General features: G+C 37.0%; 2 protein-coding genes across 2 annotated transcripts; one reads left to right on the top strand and one right to left on the bottom strand.

Moving 5' to 3' along the window:
• The first annotated feature begins 215 nt into the window (after positions 1–215).
• LOC124172391 (piggyBac transposable element-derived protein 3-like) lies at positions 216–2225 on the top strand. The gene is made up of 2 exons (XM_046551845.1): positions 216–395; positions 492–2225. Exon 2 carries the CDS (start codon positions 911–913, stop codon positions 2090–2092), a length of 1182 nt encoding a protein of 393 aa, XP_046407801.1. The 5' UTR covers positions 216–395; positions 492–910; the 3' UTR covers positions 2093–2225.
• Positions 2226–6725: 4500 nt separating this feature from the next.
• LOC124172536 lies at positions 6726–15661 on the bottom strand. The gene is made up of 3 exons (XM_046551982.1): positions 15418–15661; positions 14871–15330; positions 6726–6756 (listed from the first exon to the last, which is right to left on the bottom strand). Exons 1-3 carry the CDS (start codon positions 15659–15661, stop codon positions 6726–6728), a joined length of 735 nt encoding a protein of 244 aa, XP_046407938.1.
• Between the last annotated feature and the right edge of the window lie 1046 nt (positions 15662–16707).

The raw sequence follows: 16707 nt of genomic DNA, 5'->3' as shown, positions 1-16707 counted from the left end.
AGTAAACTATATTTCCGCTAATTTTCACTGGTTCATGTTGAATTTTTTTCTTTTAATGTAATCATTATTTATACTTATGATGGTAGTCTGTTGTTTTTCGTGCGACCACCAATTATTTTTCTATCCTTCAATTAACAAATGTACACATATGTGGACATCGGGTTTAACTTTGCTGTTTAACATGCTATAGGCCTCTCTGCTGATATCATTTTGGAAATGTTAGGAGATAGTGATGTGGATATTCCAGGGGAAATATCTAGTGGTGAAGATGAAGAACATGATTTTAATGAATATTTAGAAGAATATTCAAGTGAAGATGATGTTCCACTAGCATCACTCCGTTCACCGAATTCAGAAAAAGGCACTCCGAAGAATAAAAAATGGACACGTGACAAGTGAGTTAAAGTGCATTGAATGATACTGCATGCACTTATGAATACATTGGTGATAATAATAAATAAGTAATCTGCAAAAACTTGTACAACTTACAGGATGCCACCATATGTACACGACGTAGAAGATCTCTTTTGTGAAAATGAGGAAGGGAGTCAAAATTTCCTCGATATGTTTTTCGAGTATTTTCCTCCCAGCTTTTGGAAAAGTGTGGTAGAACAAAGCAACCTGTATTCAGTACAAGTAAGAGATCATCGCTCCATTAATATGACCTACGATGAAATCATCAGATTTGTTGGCGTGTCCATTTTGATGGGTTCACTAAATTATCCGCAAACAAGGCTGTATTGGAGTAGGGATTTGGCCGTTCCTCTCATTCAAAAAGTCATGTCACGGGACAGATTTTTCGAGTTAAGGAATCATTTACATTTCGTTGACAAATTTGTTACTAGCGATAGCGATGACAAGTTACAAAAAGTAAGACCGATACTTGATGCCTTTTTGAAAAAAATGTCACATGCTACCTAGATCGAATGAACAATCTGTAGATGAACAAATGATTTCTTTCACTGGTAGATGTCCTAATCGACAGTATGTACCGAATAAGCCACATCCAGTAGGACTAAAAAATTTTGTTCTTGCAGAAAGAGATGGTCTTGTTCTTGATTTTCATATCTATGTTGGAAAAGGAACCATTCCTGATAAGGACATGAGGGAGCTTGGTCTGGGCGCAGGAATTGTGAAGTTGCTAACGAGGACGATCAGCCATTCCATCATCTACTGCGACCGCTTCTTCACTAGTGAAAAACTAGGTGATTACCTAGTGGCAAATAATTTTAACCTCTGTGGTACTGTCATGAAAAACAGAGTAGGTGGTGCACTTAGTATTTTGAAATCCGACAAAGAATTAAAACGGGGTGATTATGACGAGGTTCTGCGCAGTGATAAAAAAATGTGTTGTGTCAAGTGGCAGGATAGTAAGGCAGTCACTATGCTATCTACTTGCATAGGTAGTGAACCCCACTCATCTTGCTTGAGATGGGACAAAACAGAGAAGAGGAAACGTGAAGTCAACCAGCCTCTAGTTATAAAAAAATACAACCAATGTATGGGAGGAATTGATCTTTGTGATCGACTTCTAGCATATTACTCTTCTTCAATGCGTACCAAAAAATGGCCTTTACGGGTATTTACGCACTTTGTTGATTTGGCTATAGTAAATTCCTGGGTAATGTACCGCCGAAATTGTGTGAAGGCAGATGTACCAAAAAGAGAAATTGCCTCACTTTTGCAATTTAGAACTCGATTAGGCAATGCAATGATTCACTTTGAATCTGGAAGGGTTGAAATCAGGGAGGAGATCCAAAAAAAAAGAGGCAGGCCATCAAAATGTAGTTCAATTAGTCCAGGCCCTCATGAGAGTTCTAAAATATGTGTAAATGAAGAAACAGGCATTGAAGATCAGCAAATTGACCACGAGGATCAAACCCAGCAAAAACGTCGAAGAATCATACACCCTGTCAATGACGTCAGATTTGACAGGATAAATCATTGGCCTATTTTTAGCAATGACAAAAATGCATCACGATGCAGACACTCTGGCTGTTCATCAAGAACTAGGATTAAATGCCAAAAGTGTGATGTATACTTATGTGTGAGCCTCAATGGCTGTTTTCAAAAATTTCATACAAGGCACTAAACATGCTGAAAGAAAACAATTGTTTTTTATTTTTTTAAGATTGTATTATGTATCATAATAATTGAACTATTTGATTTGTACTAAGATTTTAATTACTTATGTGCCTTTATTTTAATGTCATTGTAATTCATACTTGACATAACTGTTTATTTGAGAAATATTAAAAAATAAAAATTACTAAAAAAATTATTTATTCTTCATTTTGTTGATAAACTTTTATATTTTTATTCGTGGTACAATTTTTTCGCATGCAATAATAGTATTTGCCTCTTTAAAAGTACTGGAGAACCAAGGTAATGCCTTTTGGTCCTTGGTTCAATGAAAGGAAAATCCTGATGATCACCTCCTCGTGGTAGAGAGGGGGCAACGTTATTAAAAACGGCTAACGACACAGGGACCGAGTATCTCCCGGGATAAGGAGACCCCCCCTGTCAAAGCCAACAACCTCTGTAGAGGATGGATGAGCGGACAGGGGTTAGGGCACCCTCTTGCCCTTGGAATGGGAAATCATTCCAAAAGGCGGATGAACTCACAAGGTCAACGGCATAGGATGCGGAAGGCAAGGGGAAACCACCGCATTAAAAACCCTTACGGTATCCCTAGTCCCGCTGGACTACAATGAAAGCATGGTGATTCCTGAGAATAAGAAATATTCCGGAGTAATATGCCCACATTCGGATCTCCGGGTGGGCACTATCCCAGGAGAACTGTGTGGTTTGAAAGAGAAGAGAAAGAAGAAGGGAAAGGTAACATCAGCATTGAGAATAGGAACATGGAATGTCAGAACAATGAATAGGAAAGGGAAGTTGGAAAATGTGAAGAAAGAAATGGTGAGACACAACATCAGTATTCTAGGATTAAGTGAAGTAAGATGGGAAGGAGAAGGAGAATTTGATTCAGGAGATTATAAGATTATTTATAAGGGAGGGGAATCTAAGGTAAATGGAGTCGGGTTGATATACAGAAAGAATTTGGAGAGAAATATAACTAAAGTTATGCCAGTAAGCGATAGAGTAGTGGCTATCAAGATACTGAGTAAGCCAGTAGATACATTAATTATCCAAGTGTACTTGCCAACATCAGATGCAGAAGAAGAAGAGATTGAACGGATACATGAGCAAATAGAGGAAGTATATGAAGAAAATGGAAAAGGCAAAGTAAGAACTATAATGATGGGAGATTGGAACAGTGTAGTGGGGAATGGAAGAAGGACGAATGTAGTTGGAGATTATGGTCTTGGAAGTAGAAATGAAAGAGGAGAAAAATTGATAAATTTTTGTGAACGCTTGGAGTTATGGATTGCAAATACTTGGTTTAAAAATCATAAAAGAAGGTTGTACACGTGGAAAGCACCTGGAGATATTTCAAGATATCAGATAGATTTTATTATTGTCAATCAAAGGTTTAAGAATAGTGTTAAAATGGCAAAAACCTACCCAGGAGCAGATGCTGACTCTGACCACAATCTTCTAGTTACTGATATAAGAACACGATTGAAGCTTGTTAAGAAAGGGAGGTTGATAAGGAAATGGGATGTAATAAAGCTGAAAAATGAGAAGAATGAAGCATATAATAAAAATGTTGAGAAAAAATTGGAAGATGTAAGACAAAGTAATGAGGTATCAGAGGAATGGAATAACATTAGGGATGTAATATGGGAAGTCTTAGAAGAGGAAGTTGGTGTTGTACAAAAGGAAAGAAATAGGAAGGAATGGATCACTCAGAGCATGATAGATAAAATGGAGGAAAGGAGAAAGTGGAAAAATGTTCACACTGAAGAAGGAAAAGGGCAATATAGGAAACTTAACAATGAACTACGAATATTAACTGATAAGGCAAGAGAGGAATGGATGGAGAGAGAATGCGAAAAGATGGAAGTCCTAGAAGAACAAGGGAGATTGGAAGAAATGTATAAAACAGCTAAAAAGTTCACAAAAAGAGAGCCAAAGAAAATAAGTAAACAAGGAATGTTAAATAAATACGGAAAGATAACAACAGGTGTTGAGGAAAACAAAAACATATGGAAAGAATATGTGAAAGAACTATATGATAGTGAAGATGATCATTCTGAGATGGAGCTGGAAGAGGAATGGGAATGTGAAGAGGTGAATAGAGGACCAAACATACTGAGAAGAGAAGTGGAAAAGGCAATCAAGGATCTCAAGGAAAGGAAAGCAATGGGATGCGATAGAATACCATCAGAAGCATTAAAGAACCTAGGTAACAGTGCAATGAGTCGACTAACAAATTTAATCAATAGGATATATGATACCGGGAGCTGGCCTGATGATCTACTTAAAACTATTCTAATACCAATACCAAAGAAATGTAATGCCAAAGAATGTAAAGACTATAGGACAATTAGTCTTATATGCCATGTTACCAAAGTAATTACAAGGATTATATTAAAAAGAATCGAAGGAAGAATTAAAGAAAATATGGGAGAAGATCAATTTGGATTTAGAAAGGGTAAAGGGACTCGTGATGCAATAGGATGCTTGAAGATGATAGGAGAAAGAATGATGGAAGTGAATAGAGATTTGTACATTTGCTTTATTGATTGGGAAAAGGCATTTGATAAGGTTAATTGGAATGTGTTATTGAAAATTTTGAAAGACATTGGCATTGATTGGAAAGATAGGAGATTAATAAAGGAGATGTATTGTAGGCAGGTAGTAGTTATAAAAATTGGAGATGATGAAACAGAAGAAATGGCATAGGAAGAGGAGTGAGGCAAGGGTGCTGCCTTTCTCCAGAGCTCTTCAATGTTTATGCAGAAAAAATGATGGAGAAAGCTTTAGAAAAAGCTAGAGGAGTTGTAATAGGAGGAGAAAGAATAAAAACAATTAAATATGCAGATGATCAGGCAGTGCTGGCAGAAAGTGAAGAAGATTTACAACAAGTGATGGATGATATAATGGATGTGGGGAGAGAATTTGGAATGAACTTAAACATAAATAAAACCAAGGTGATGAGAATCAGCAGAAAAGAAGGTTGTGTTTGTATATCCTTAGAAGGAAATATCATACAGCAAGTACAGACTTTCCAATATTTGGGAAGTCTGGTAAGATGGAATGGAAGTTGTACTGAGGAAATAAGAAGAAGGATATCAATAGGTAAAGGAGCGTATGGAAAGGTAAAAGCATTGGTAACAGCAAAAAGAATTCCAATAGAGATGAGGAAGAGGTTTATGAAATGTTTTGTGTGGAGTGTAGTGTTGTACGGATGTGAATCATGGACTGTTAAAAAGAAGGAGGAGAGATATTTAGAAAGTTTTGAAATGTGGGTATGGAGACGAATGTTGAAAGTGAAGTGGACTGACAGAGTGAAGAATGAGGAAGTTCTAAGAAGAATAGGCGAGGAAAGAAAATTAATACATATGATTCATAAGAGGAAGGCAAGTTGGTTAGGGCATATATTAAGAAGGAATTGTTTGGAACGGAGAATAATAGAAGGGAAGATAGAAGGAAAGAGAGGAAGAGGAAGAAGGAGGATGGGAATGTTGGATGATATAAGAAGAGGAAGAAAATACAAAGACCTAAAGGAGGATGCTCAGGATAGAGAAAGATGGAGAGAAGTCCAGTGGAAACCTGTCTAAGGACAGTAATCACTGATGATGATGATGATGAATAGTATTTGATCAATTAAGTAAAAAAAGTACATATATATCGCAATAAAAAACAGAAAAGTATATTTCACAATCTGCATATATGATCCTCATGTCCACATATGTGGACATAGAATATTTTAACAATTATAGAAACAATTTCAAAAATACTTCCACACACAATGTCAGTAGTCTCATATGTGCTAAATATTAGCAAGGAAACATTTTTCTGAGAGCCAGGTTTTTTTCGGGACCGAAGAGGATACCTCCGTCAGAGGCGTGTAATGAGAAATGACTCAATTGCAGCCGACCAATTATGCCCGCATACTCATACAGTCTTGCATCTCTCATTTACTGTTGGCAGAGGTTGAAGAAGCAGAACAAGGAAATATTACTTAACCATTCCATTTCCATTTCTAACTTCCCATTCTCCATTTTCAGGGTGTTTAGGCTTTCAGGAGAGTTTCTTTCTATTCCATCGACCAAAGCGAACCCTGATCATACACGCACATCCACTCACCCACCCACTCGCCGTTGCGCATTCGGATTCCGCCGATGACAAATTGAAGGAGAAGCTGCGGTGCCGACTCGTAGAGCGCCTCGTGAATCTTCCAAGGAAGCTGCTCTCGTTCGTTTTCCACCATCGCAGCGAAGGAATACGGGTTTATCAAGGGTATTTCATTCTGTCTGTGAAAGAGAAACAAGAATGAAAACTGTTATTCTGTAAAACATTCACATTCAGGGCTCATGCCCACCTTCAGCAATTTATTTTCCTCCAAGTCAAGTTTCTTCCTACCCGTCAAACCCGTCGAAAAATAAAACCTTTATCGGCCCTTTCATCCATTATTGTAACCCAAGACATCCCTAAAAATAAATACAGAGTCGCTTGTAATAAAAATAACAACATCTTGGGAATATTATTAAACAATACAAAAGATGTAATTGAACCTAACTTAAAATCTGGTATCTATAAATTAGAGAGTAATAATTGTCATTCATGCTATATCGGCCAAACGGGACGAAACTTCAAGACAAGGATGAAAGACCACGAAGCATGCTGGAAGAAGAAGGATAACATGTCAGCTTTATCTGGAAACCTCTTGGAAATGCGGCGACAAAGAATTTTTGAACCAGAAATAGTCCATTTTACTGGGAAAGGGAGTAGGATGGTAGCCTTAGAAATTGGAAAGACAGCAACAGAAGAACACCTTGTTAACGACGTAATCTTTCCCAATCCATTCCCCTTATTACTCATCACTCTCCCAAATACCTACGCCTTTAGTATATAGTAGGGAAAAGGTAAAATATATTCCACATTTGAATAGATACATTTTTCATATAAACGGCATAGCAGTTAGCATTTCATTAACCTTTGAATACAACCATCAAAATTTCTGATACTTATTCAGCGTCCATAGCAAGGATACACGGGTATTTTATTTGTAGAGTTAGCCTTTTGTCAGTTATTACAAGGTGTTCATCCTTCAACGTTATATCAGATTCATTGATTATTTTTTTACGTAATGTGTTCGTGTTTACGTTCGTTTTTGTGTTTAACTTACGTGTTTCGTTTATACTCATAAATCTCCATAGTGAATAGCGACTCTGACGCATGACGTCACAGCACCATCTACCTTAAATGTCTTTCACATTTTAATAAATATATATTTTTGCTATGAACGGCGAAGCTGTTAGTATTTTATTATCCTTCAAATACTTCCATCGAATTTTCTAGTACTCATTCAAGGTCCAAAGTAAGGGTAAAAGGTATCTTATTTGTAGAGTTAGCATTTTTTCAGTTGCTACAAAAAAGTTCCCCCTTTGTCGTTATATACGAATCAATGTTAATATTTTACGTATGAAACCCGTAAGCCTCAGAAAGTGTATGCCAGAGCTGGTGCTGACGTCACAGCATCATTTACCTTAAATGTCATCCACATTTCAATAGAAAAATGTATGCAGTAAACTATATGGCTGTTAGCATTTTATTATCTCTCGGATGAAACATTTAAATTTTCTCAGACACTCGAGGGTGCAATGCCAGGGTCTATGCTATGTAAGGTATGCTGCATTAAGTTGGAGGCTCTTAACCAAATAGTGACTGAAAATTATCTATGAGAAATATAAAAATGAAAAACAATAGGATGACGCACATTAAAATACATAGATTATAGTAGAAGATTGTGCTTACTTTTGCAATGAAAAACCATTGACTTTTGCAATAAATATGTAATTACTTATATAGATGTATCCTAATGATGATGCAGAATATGCTTCGATTTTTCACAAAATTAGAAAAGAAAAAAGAATTTGCGGTAACATGAGAGCTTAGGGATCCATAAGAAACGACAGGAAACGGGTGGTCCCAGTCTGAACAAATTAGTGTGCTTCTTGACCAATACGTTATTTGTAGCAATACGTAAAAATTGCTTATGTGATAAATATGGTATTGATGCAATGCATGTGAATATATGTGATATAGGCACGATGGCTGGACTTTTTTGTGGTTTAATCAAGAAATTTGCCTTTTTGATGGTAGAATTCGTAAATTTAGTGACAAGCGATGCTGAAATGCTCTACCGGCACTTACTGCTTATTGACTGGGACTTAAAATAGACCATACAAGCTACACCACCGCCCCCGCCAGCCCCTTTTCGTATTCTTCCGCCTCAAAGGCGCAAAATCGGCGAGTACACCAATTGGAATAAAGAAGCGTTTCCCTCTCTTTACCTTTCTTCCTGATAATGTTTTTTTTTCAAATTATGACCTTGACTACGATTATTAAAACGCTACCAAAGATCGTTAGAGATCTAATTCTAACGATAATGATATTTTGTGCTTTGTCTGGTATATCAGTAGGTGCTTGGTTCAATGGAAATATATAAATATGCAGGGTAGACAGGGGTAGGTTTCCACATGGGGTACATGTACGCGAGACATTTTTCCTAACCGAGTTAAAACTAAAGCGAGGGGATCGGGTTGTTGTGGTGGCTAGAGTGTTGGCTTCCCACCCGGCGGGCTCGGGTTCAAATCCCGGCAGTGGCAGAGAATTTTCAGAGACTGCCCGATCCCTGCTTGAATGTTGTGTGAAGGACATTTCAAGCGCAACACTCCGTCCGTCGGATGGGACGTTAAGCCGTGGTCCCCTTGGCGCCTTTCGTTAAGAGCAGGCTGACGCCGACGCCGGGTTTCTCTCCACCCTTCCTTCCACACCCTTCCCTCATGGCGCAAATGACCTCAGCTGTCGGTCGCCTCCTCTAAATACCATACCATACCAACTAAAGCGAGCCACAAGTCATAAAATAATAATGCTCTTCTTTAGGGACTATTCAAGAGATTTTTAGCGTCAGTCAAGAATCTGTCTAGCGTTGCGTAAGCTTGTCCAAAGAACGGGCTAGTTATGACTCCCAACGTACATTGAATAAAGAAAATGTATTTATAGCAAACCATTTTAATACTTACTTTTGAATACATTGTAGTTTTCTAGAGTGTACATTTTTACTTATTTCCTTACTTTCTTTTTTCCACCACCAAATTATTAAAACTATTCCGTATTTTTTCAAATAACAATGTTTCACCGCAATTTGTCGTCATCTTCTAATAATACATAATGAAAAAAGAAAAGAAAGACGCAAGAAATGCTATAAACTAATTAAAAGTGTTATAAAATTAAAATGAAAGTGCTACTTACACGTATATCCAGTTATAATTGATGCTTCTGGTTTGTTTTTAGGTTTGGTCAATAGGTTTTTAACATCTTTTCCTACTTTTCCATGCGTATTTGTCGCATTCAGATACATCCCACGTCATAAGTATAAGCACCCGAGTTTGAAGCAATATTGTGAGGTAATGGCTCGTCTACTTTTATTTTTTGTTCAATAATAATCCTCATCTAATATAAAAGAGACTTGTATTTCCACAGTTAAAGGCACAACTGGATATATTGTTACGGAGACATGGCCCCTATGATACCCCTTCCCCCAAATTCTATCAATTGGAAAAGTTGCAGAACTACGAAAGGAAAGGAAATAGAAAAATGTCAACTACAAAATCAAAGATAAATAAGAAATTTCCTCTACCGTTTTCATTCGATATTTCGTGGAAACGGGTGGAATAAAATGTTATTTATCATTGTTGTAAACGTTGATATTCAACTTCATGTTGATTATCAATGAAATACACGGAAGTTTACGGGTTGAGAAAATGATCACTTTAATTCATTGCTATAATAATCAATGGAATGATTAATGAGATCACTATATGCTTCTTCCACAAAAAATAATACAGATACTGGAAGAAAAAATCGGAGTTCTTTAATCTCATTTTTCATTATGATGTTAATTTATCCTCATTCCTTGGCTTTGGAAGGATGGAAATCACAACCACTACAAAAACCGGCACTGCTTACACGATCACTACTTCATACCCTCACTAACACTGCAAGCTCCTCCGACTCATTTGAAAGGGTTTATTTTCTTTTTTGTTATGAAATATATGATTATGTATCTGATTTATAAAAATCTGATATTTCATCTATCCCATTATTCTGGCAGCGATTATTATGGAGAAGATTCCAAGATGCATTCGAGAAGTTCACCTTCCTCAAGAAGTAAGAGGTGAAGAAGGGGGTGAAGTATCGGATGGAGAAGATTTCTACCCGATACGGGGAAGGGTTTTGACCCTAATTAATTGTGATGGGGGAGAGAAAATTATACTGTCATCGAATGTTCATGATGCCTGAATGGGGAAAATCTTCATACAATTTAAATGGGGATGAAAAATTTTATGTACGCAAATTCATAAAAAAACATTGCATTTGGACTAAAAATGTACTATTTCTTTTTTAATGTATTTACGCCGATCAATGACCATGAATTAGGTTAGAAATTGCATTAAGAGATTGGATACGAATTTTCGATTTTAAAAAAAAACAGAAAAAATTCAACACAAATTTGGAATATTAGAATATAGTATTAATGTTAGAGAACATAAATGCTAACACAAGGAATGGTCTCGTTTATTACATTGTACGATGTACATTTTCTGTAATAGACGTCGAAGCGATATATCGTCACAAAGGGGTACCGTTAGACCCTGGCATTGCCCCCTCGAGTGTCTGAGGAAATTTAAATGTTTCATCCGAGAGATAATAAAATGCTAACAGCCATATAGTTTACTGCATACATTTTTCTATTGAAATGTGGATGATATTTAAGTTAAATGATGCTGCGTCGTCATGTACTAGTTTTGTCATGCCCTTTTTGAGGCCTACGGGTTGAACACGTAAAAAATAATCAGTGATTCGTATATTACAACAAAGGGGGAACTTTTTTGTAGCAACTGACAAAATGCTAACTCTACAAATAAGATACCCTTTTACCCTTACTATGGATCCTGAATGAATATTAGAAAATTTGATGGTAGTATTCGAAGGATAATAAAATATTAACAGCTTCGCCGTTCATAGCAAAAATGTATTTATTCAAACGTGGAAGATATTTAAGGTAGATGATGCTGTGACGTCATGCGCAAGAGTAGTCATTACGGTACTGCTCTTGACTAACTTTTTTTCTCCCCCTTCTCCTCCAGGAATACCAACCCCACTCCATCAACAAAAATAGTGTGCATCAACCTGTCCCCAACATGTATTTCATGTACTCTTTACTTGATAATGGTGTAATAGCTGAAAACGGTCAGTAAATAGAAATTTGATATTTTTAGAAGGTACGAAGTGTCTACAATTGATTGTATGGAGCCCTTACACCACGTACAACCATCTTGTTTCCATTTAATTCGGCATGGAGTAAAACTAATTTACTTTCGAGTCAAAAGCTAAGCAAACGTTTCAATCGACCAGTACTCCTTTTGTCACTGATTGACAATAGTATCCTGTCAGAAATTCTGCAACACCTTCATCCTACATGACAGTCTAAAGGCCATGTTTTAGAAAATGATAGCAATAAGTTTTCGGTAGGGAACTTTTCCCGGAGACAGCAGCAGCTCTACGTCAATGGTGGCGCTAAAACAAAGCGTCAGTACTCGTGGAAAATAGTGAAGCGAGTGGGAAAATTTCCATGAAGGGATTTGATTCGTTTTTGAACAAACTGGAAATTTAAGGTGAAACTTAGTGACACGCAAGCAATCGAATTATTAGCTAAGATCGTTTTTCGAACTCGTTGTTAAGTGGGTATCCACGGAATTTTGAAATAGCAAAGGTATGAGAGAGATTTAACGTGAATTAGTTTTTGTCAATCCACTGTGTACAGGGAAACAATCTATTAGATCTCTTTATCCTCTTAATTATTCGAACAACACGTCAGTTTTCTTTAACAGGGACAAACCCATAGTCATTTATTTATACTTATGAGCAAAATGGTTCTATTACCAAAATTAACATAAGTTCGAATGCAACATCTTTATAGGCTTAACTTGATGTGACATAAATTATGACACACTAACTTTAAATACTTATTTATAATTTTGTATTTAATCAATGCTTTTGACATCTCCGCCAATAAGTTCCAGTGTGGACTCATGAGAATGGAGCATTTTTATAATAATTAGTTTGACAGTCGGACCCCTGGATTTCATTTCATTTTATAAAACCATAGGCTATATAGTTCAAATTTTCTCAAAATCAGATTAAATTTTGCAATACCATAAGGTTATGGAAGATAAAGCTATCCTAGATAAATTAATAAAAATAATTATTCAATAGTCTATTGAATAACCACATTAAATAGCGAAATATATTTCCATTATTAAAATTAACATGAAGTATGCCAAAGACTACGGTATTTACCTTAGCTTCTCCGCCAATTCCTTGTAATGACCTCCACGTAATCCATTCAGTTCTTTGTAGAATACGTGAAGGTCATGGTCAAATTTTCTCCTCGAATTGATGGAAAACATCACGCTCCTCAATCCTCTGAATGTAAAAGAAAAATATGTAAGTACACTTACAACCAATTTATCATAAGATACAACAGTAGGTCTGAGTGCCTGCCACTAGCTTTTATTTAATTTAATTCTATTCTATACAGGACCAAAATATATTCTATAAATAGGCAAAAAAAGATGCTACACGATTAAAAAATATACAATTAAATAGTTAGAGGTGGCCGACGCATTCTATCTTCCATTCCTCTTCCATTAAACCGCAGGGCCCATAACTTTTACTCCCCCAGCCTCCATTGTTCTCCCTCTCCACCCTCCTTTTTCCTCTAATCTGTCTTTTCCTCTACTCGCTTCTATAACGACGTTTTCTGCAATAGAAAATTTTCAAGAGAAAAATAGCTGATTACGATACAAATTGTATTAAGCAGATTAAAATATTTCCCATTATATTACTTACTTATTAAAATACAACGGTTAAAAATTGTATTTTGAAAAATACGCCAAAATGACCGGCAGCGATCTCATTTACCATGTGACCTACAGGCATTGATTATATCTACTGATAGTAAATACAATTTTTAACACTAGGAGGACGGCAATTTCGCTCAACCTTGGTGGCCGGAGGGGTCAAATTTGACCCCCTTATTTTTTTCTGACTCATCCATTTATTTCATGGGATTTATGCTATGCTATTCATTAGGGATTACATAATACTTGTAAATAACGACTTTATTCTCCAATCAGATGTATTATTATAACATTTTCTCTTTTTTAAACTATTCTTGTGAGAACCTATTTCTCATGAATGCCAGCAGGTCCTCATTTTAATTTTTTTTCAGTTATTTGTCAAGACTATTAACCGCTTTTTAGACTACAAGTACAGAAAAACATATTTTATATTGGTTAACTGAGTATTATTTCAAATGACAATAAAAATCATACTTTTTTACAATTTTTTATTTTTATAAGCCATGATTACATTCAAGGGGAACCATACATCACGGAACTAAATTCAGCTGCTGTGCATCCTTAGAAGAGAATCAATTACTTTGACAGCCCACACATGTAACAACCTTTCGCTCTAAAAAAATACATTTGTTGCACACATGTTTCCTACAAGTTTTACAAATTAGGAATCCCTTAGCATCCTTTTTACATTTCAAACGCACTTGACATTTCTTGCGCTTCGCGCTTGCTTCACACAGATTATCATCGTCCTCGATCTGCGATGGCCCCTGACGTGCGAGGGTGTTAGCAGCTGTTAGCTCCTCTACGAGAGTAAGAAGGAACTTACGGCGAGAGATCTTACAATTGTTTACCTCTCTAAAGAGAATCCAAGCATTTATCCCAGCGAGATCCAGAATGTTGCTAAAAGTGTGAAGAGGCCAACGTCGAGCTGCAGGCTTTACTGAATAAAGCCTCGCCATTTGGTCTACTATATCTACGCCGTATTTGTTTTCATTATAAAATAAAACTGTCTCTGGTTTATGTTTAGAACCTAAATTAACGGTCACATTTGGGTGCATAGTACTTACTATAAGAACATTTTTATTTTTCTTGCCTTGATATACGGTGAGTGTGACATTATCCTTTTTCAGAACTCTAGTTTCGTGCAGCTGCATGCGACAGGTTTTGATTTCAGAAGGGATCTCCCTTCGAGATCTGTTGATAGTTCCAACTACACTAGTGTTCTTACTCCTCAGAGTCTCTGCGAGGTAAAGAGAAGTAAAGAAACTATCACAAGTTATATTCCTTCCTTTTCCTAAGTAGGGGGAAATCAACTGTAGCACCACGTGATCTCCGAGACGCATATCATTTGGCCTGGAATCATCTTTTCCTAGATAGGGAAAAGCATTTATGATATACTTTTTATCCTTATCCACAGCTAGCCAAAATTTTTGCCCGTACTTATCCGGCTTACTTGACATAAATTGCAAAAATGGACAACGGGCTTTTGTGGGGAAAAGTTGTTCATCTATTGTTACGTAGGGCCCTGGAATGTAGCATGCCTGACTATTTTCAATGAAATTGCTCCACACCTCGGATATAAGCGCAAATTTGTCTGTAGCCAGTCTACTTGGCCTTGTTGATTTTATGTCAAATCTAAGAAAACGCAAAATTTCTTGAAAACGGTCTCTAGACATTGCGGCTTTGCATAAGGGCAAACCCCACTTCACTGACCATAATGATTTTATGGGAAGAGATTTGGCCCCGAGGACTCCTCTCAAATAGAAAATTCCTAAAAAAGCATCTAGCTCCTCTAATGTTACAGACCAATTTTGATCTCCAAGCTTCATTCGAGCTTCTGTTTCGGTACAATTTTTTATTATCCTGAGAATTTTGTCGTCTATAATCAGCCTCCAGGCGCTCGAGCAAGTTTCATTTATAAAGCGCTTGGCATGCGCTGTGGGTCCTGCCCTATCCACGAACACATTTTGTCTCGCAAGCCTCCCAGGAAGACCTTCATTTGGGGGCACTACTCTCCACTCACTACCATCTGCGGCATATAGAATAGTACCTATGCCATTTTCTCCCTCCGATTCTTTACCTCTTGGGAGACACATTTGCGAATCCGTGGTATCTAAAGCTGTCGTCATGACATAACCTCCACGACTCCCACGACTTTTTAGATGTCCTCGTAGGCTCGTTGCTCTCCGAACAGCTCCGATCCCTCGGCGGCCCCTACTTCCTCGAACCGCACGGCCCCTGCTTCCTTCTAAAAGCTTCCTTTTCTCTGAAAAATAATTTCAAGGAAAGAAATAAATATCTACCAGTACTATTTTTAGTACATCACATTCTCATGTTATTTCAAATTACTTACCATGCTCAATAGTATTTTTCCTTAGATCTTGCTGAGGGGGTGCACTGCTGTCTTCCAACCTTGTATCGGGGACATCTGAATCCGATTCGGAAGATGGGATGGAATGGTTTGTCAGCAAAAAAGGTTCTTCGTCGCTACTCGAATCACTATCTTCCCCTAAACCACAATCAGAACCCGATTCATTTCCACTTATGTCCTGCAAGGCTGCGAGAAGCTCCTCGTGGGATAATCCTTTCCGAGCCATAGCTAAGAACACGGACAACGAGTGAAGTTCGCTGTCGACAAGTCCACCTTCCAACAGTGCTCGTCTTCGACTGGCTTTTGAAACAAACACTGAATGGTAGGTAGTAGAAATATGAGAACAAATGATGTGAGAAAATGTAATCACCATCACCACGCAGAGACAAAGTTTCAAATCGACGCTCACTAAGCATCAAAAAACTTCGCCAGTCAACACTCCGCCTGCCAAGTCAAAAACTATCAGATTTCAAAATCAACGACGCGGACTTGTGAATGAGTAAGCTTCAAATTGAAGGAATAGACACATTGAAAGTATGAACACACTCAACGAATATCAAGTTTCAATTCAAACACCACGGTGACTGATATTTCAAGTAAACATCAGAGAGGAAATGCAAAACAAGCATGTTGATGTGGCTAAGGAGTAAAATATGGACTTTTACGACTTAGAAGGTATAGAGAGATGAGATCGTGTTTCATTAGAGTATTTTCAAACAGTTCAAAAACACATTTATAGTATAATAGCTATGATGCAAAGAAATGGGAACGTTGAAAACTCTATCACAGGGAGGGGGTCAAATTTGACCCCTCCGGGCTCGAAGGTAAAAGTTACATTTCCAAATTAACCGTTCAACCGTTTTTTATGAAATTCACCGTGTTCACGTCTTGTCATAAAAGATGAAAAGTCACAAAAATTCAATTCAATCAGAAAAAAATTAAGAAATCGTCAGCAATTTAAAAACGCCGAGGGGTCAAATTTGACCCCTTCGGCCTTCTAGTGTTAATAGACCCTCATCTGAGCTGTTAAACTGAATCGTAATAAAAAAAACTATTTGCTTAGAGGTGCGACTTATATGGAAGTTCACATGGTAAGTATTGCATAATTTTGTTCATGGATATTGCATTAATCTTCTGTCGAGAATATATGTGTTGGGAAACTGAATTAATATAAGGACTTTTCCTTTGTTTTCAAGCTAGTACACAATAAGGCGAATACTCGTGTTATATTTTAATAAATGAAGGTTTTGTAGAAAGTAGGGAATTATTTGC

Source organism: Ischnura elegans, assembly GCF_921293095.1.
Source record: "Ischnura elegans chromosome 13 unlocalized genomic scaffold, ioIscEleg1.1 SUPER_13_unloc_1, whole genome shotgun sequence".
In the NCBI taxonomy this organism is placed as follows: domain Eukaryota; kingdom Metazoa; phylum Arthropoda; class Insecta; order Odonata; family Coenagrionidae; genus Ischnura; species Ischnura elegans.
The sequence above is the reverse complement of the archived record's forward strand: the minus strand, read 5'-3'. Positions and strand labels throughout refer to the sequence as shown.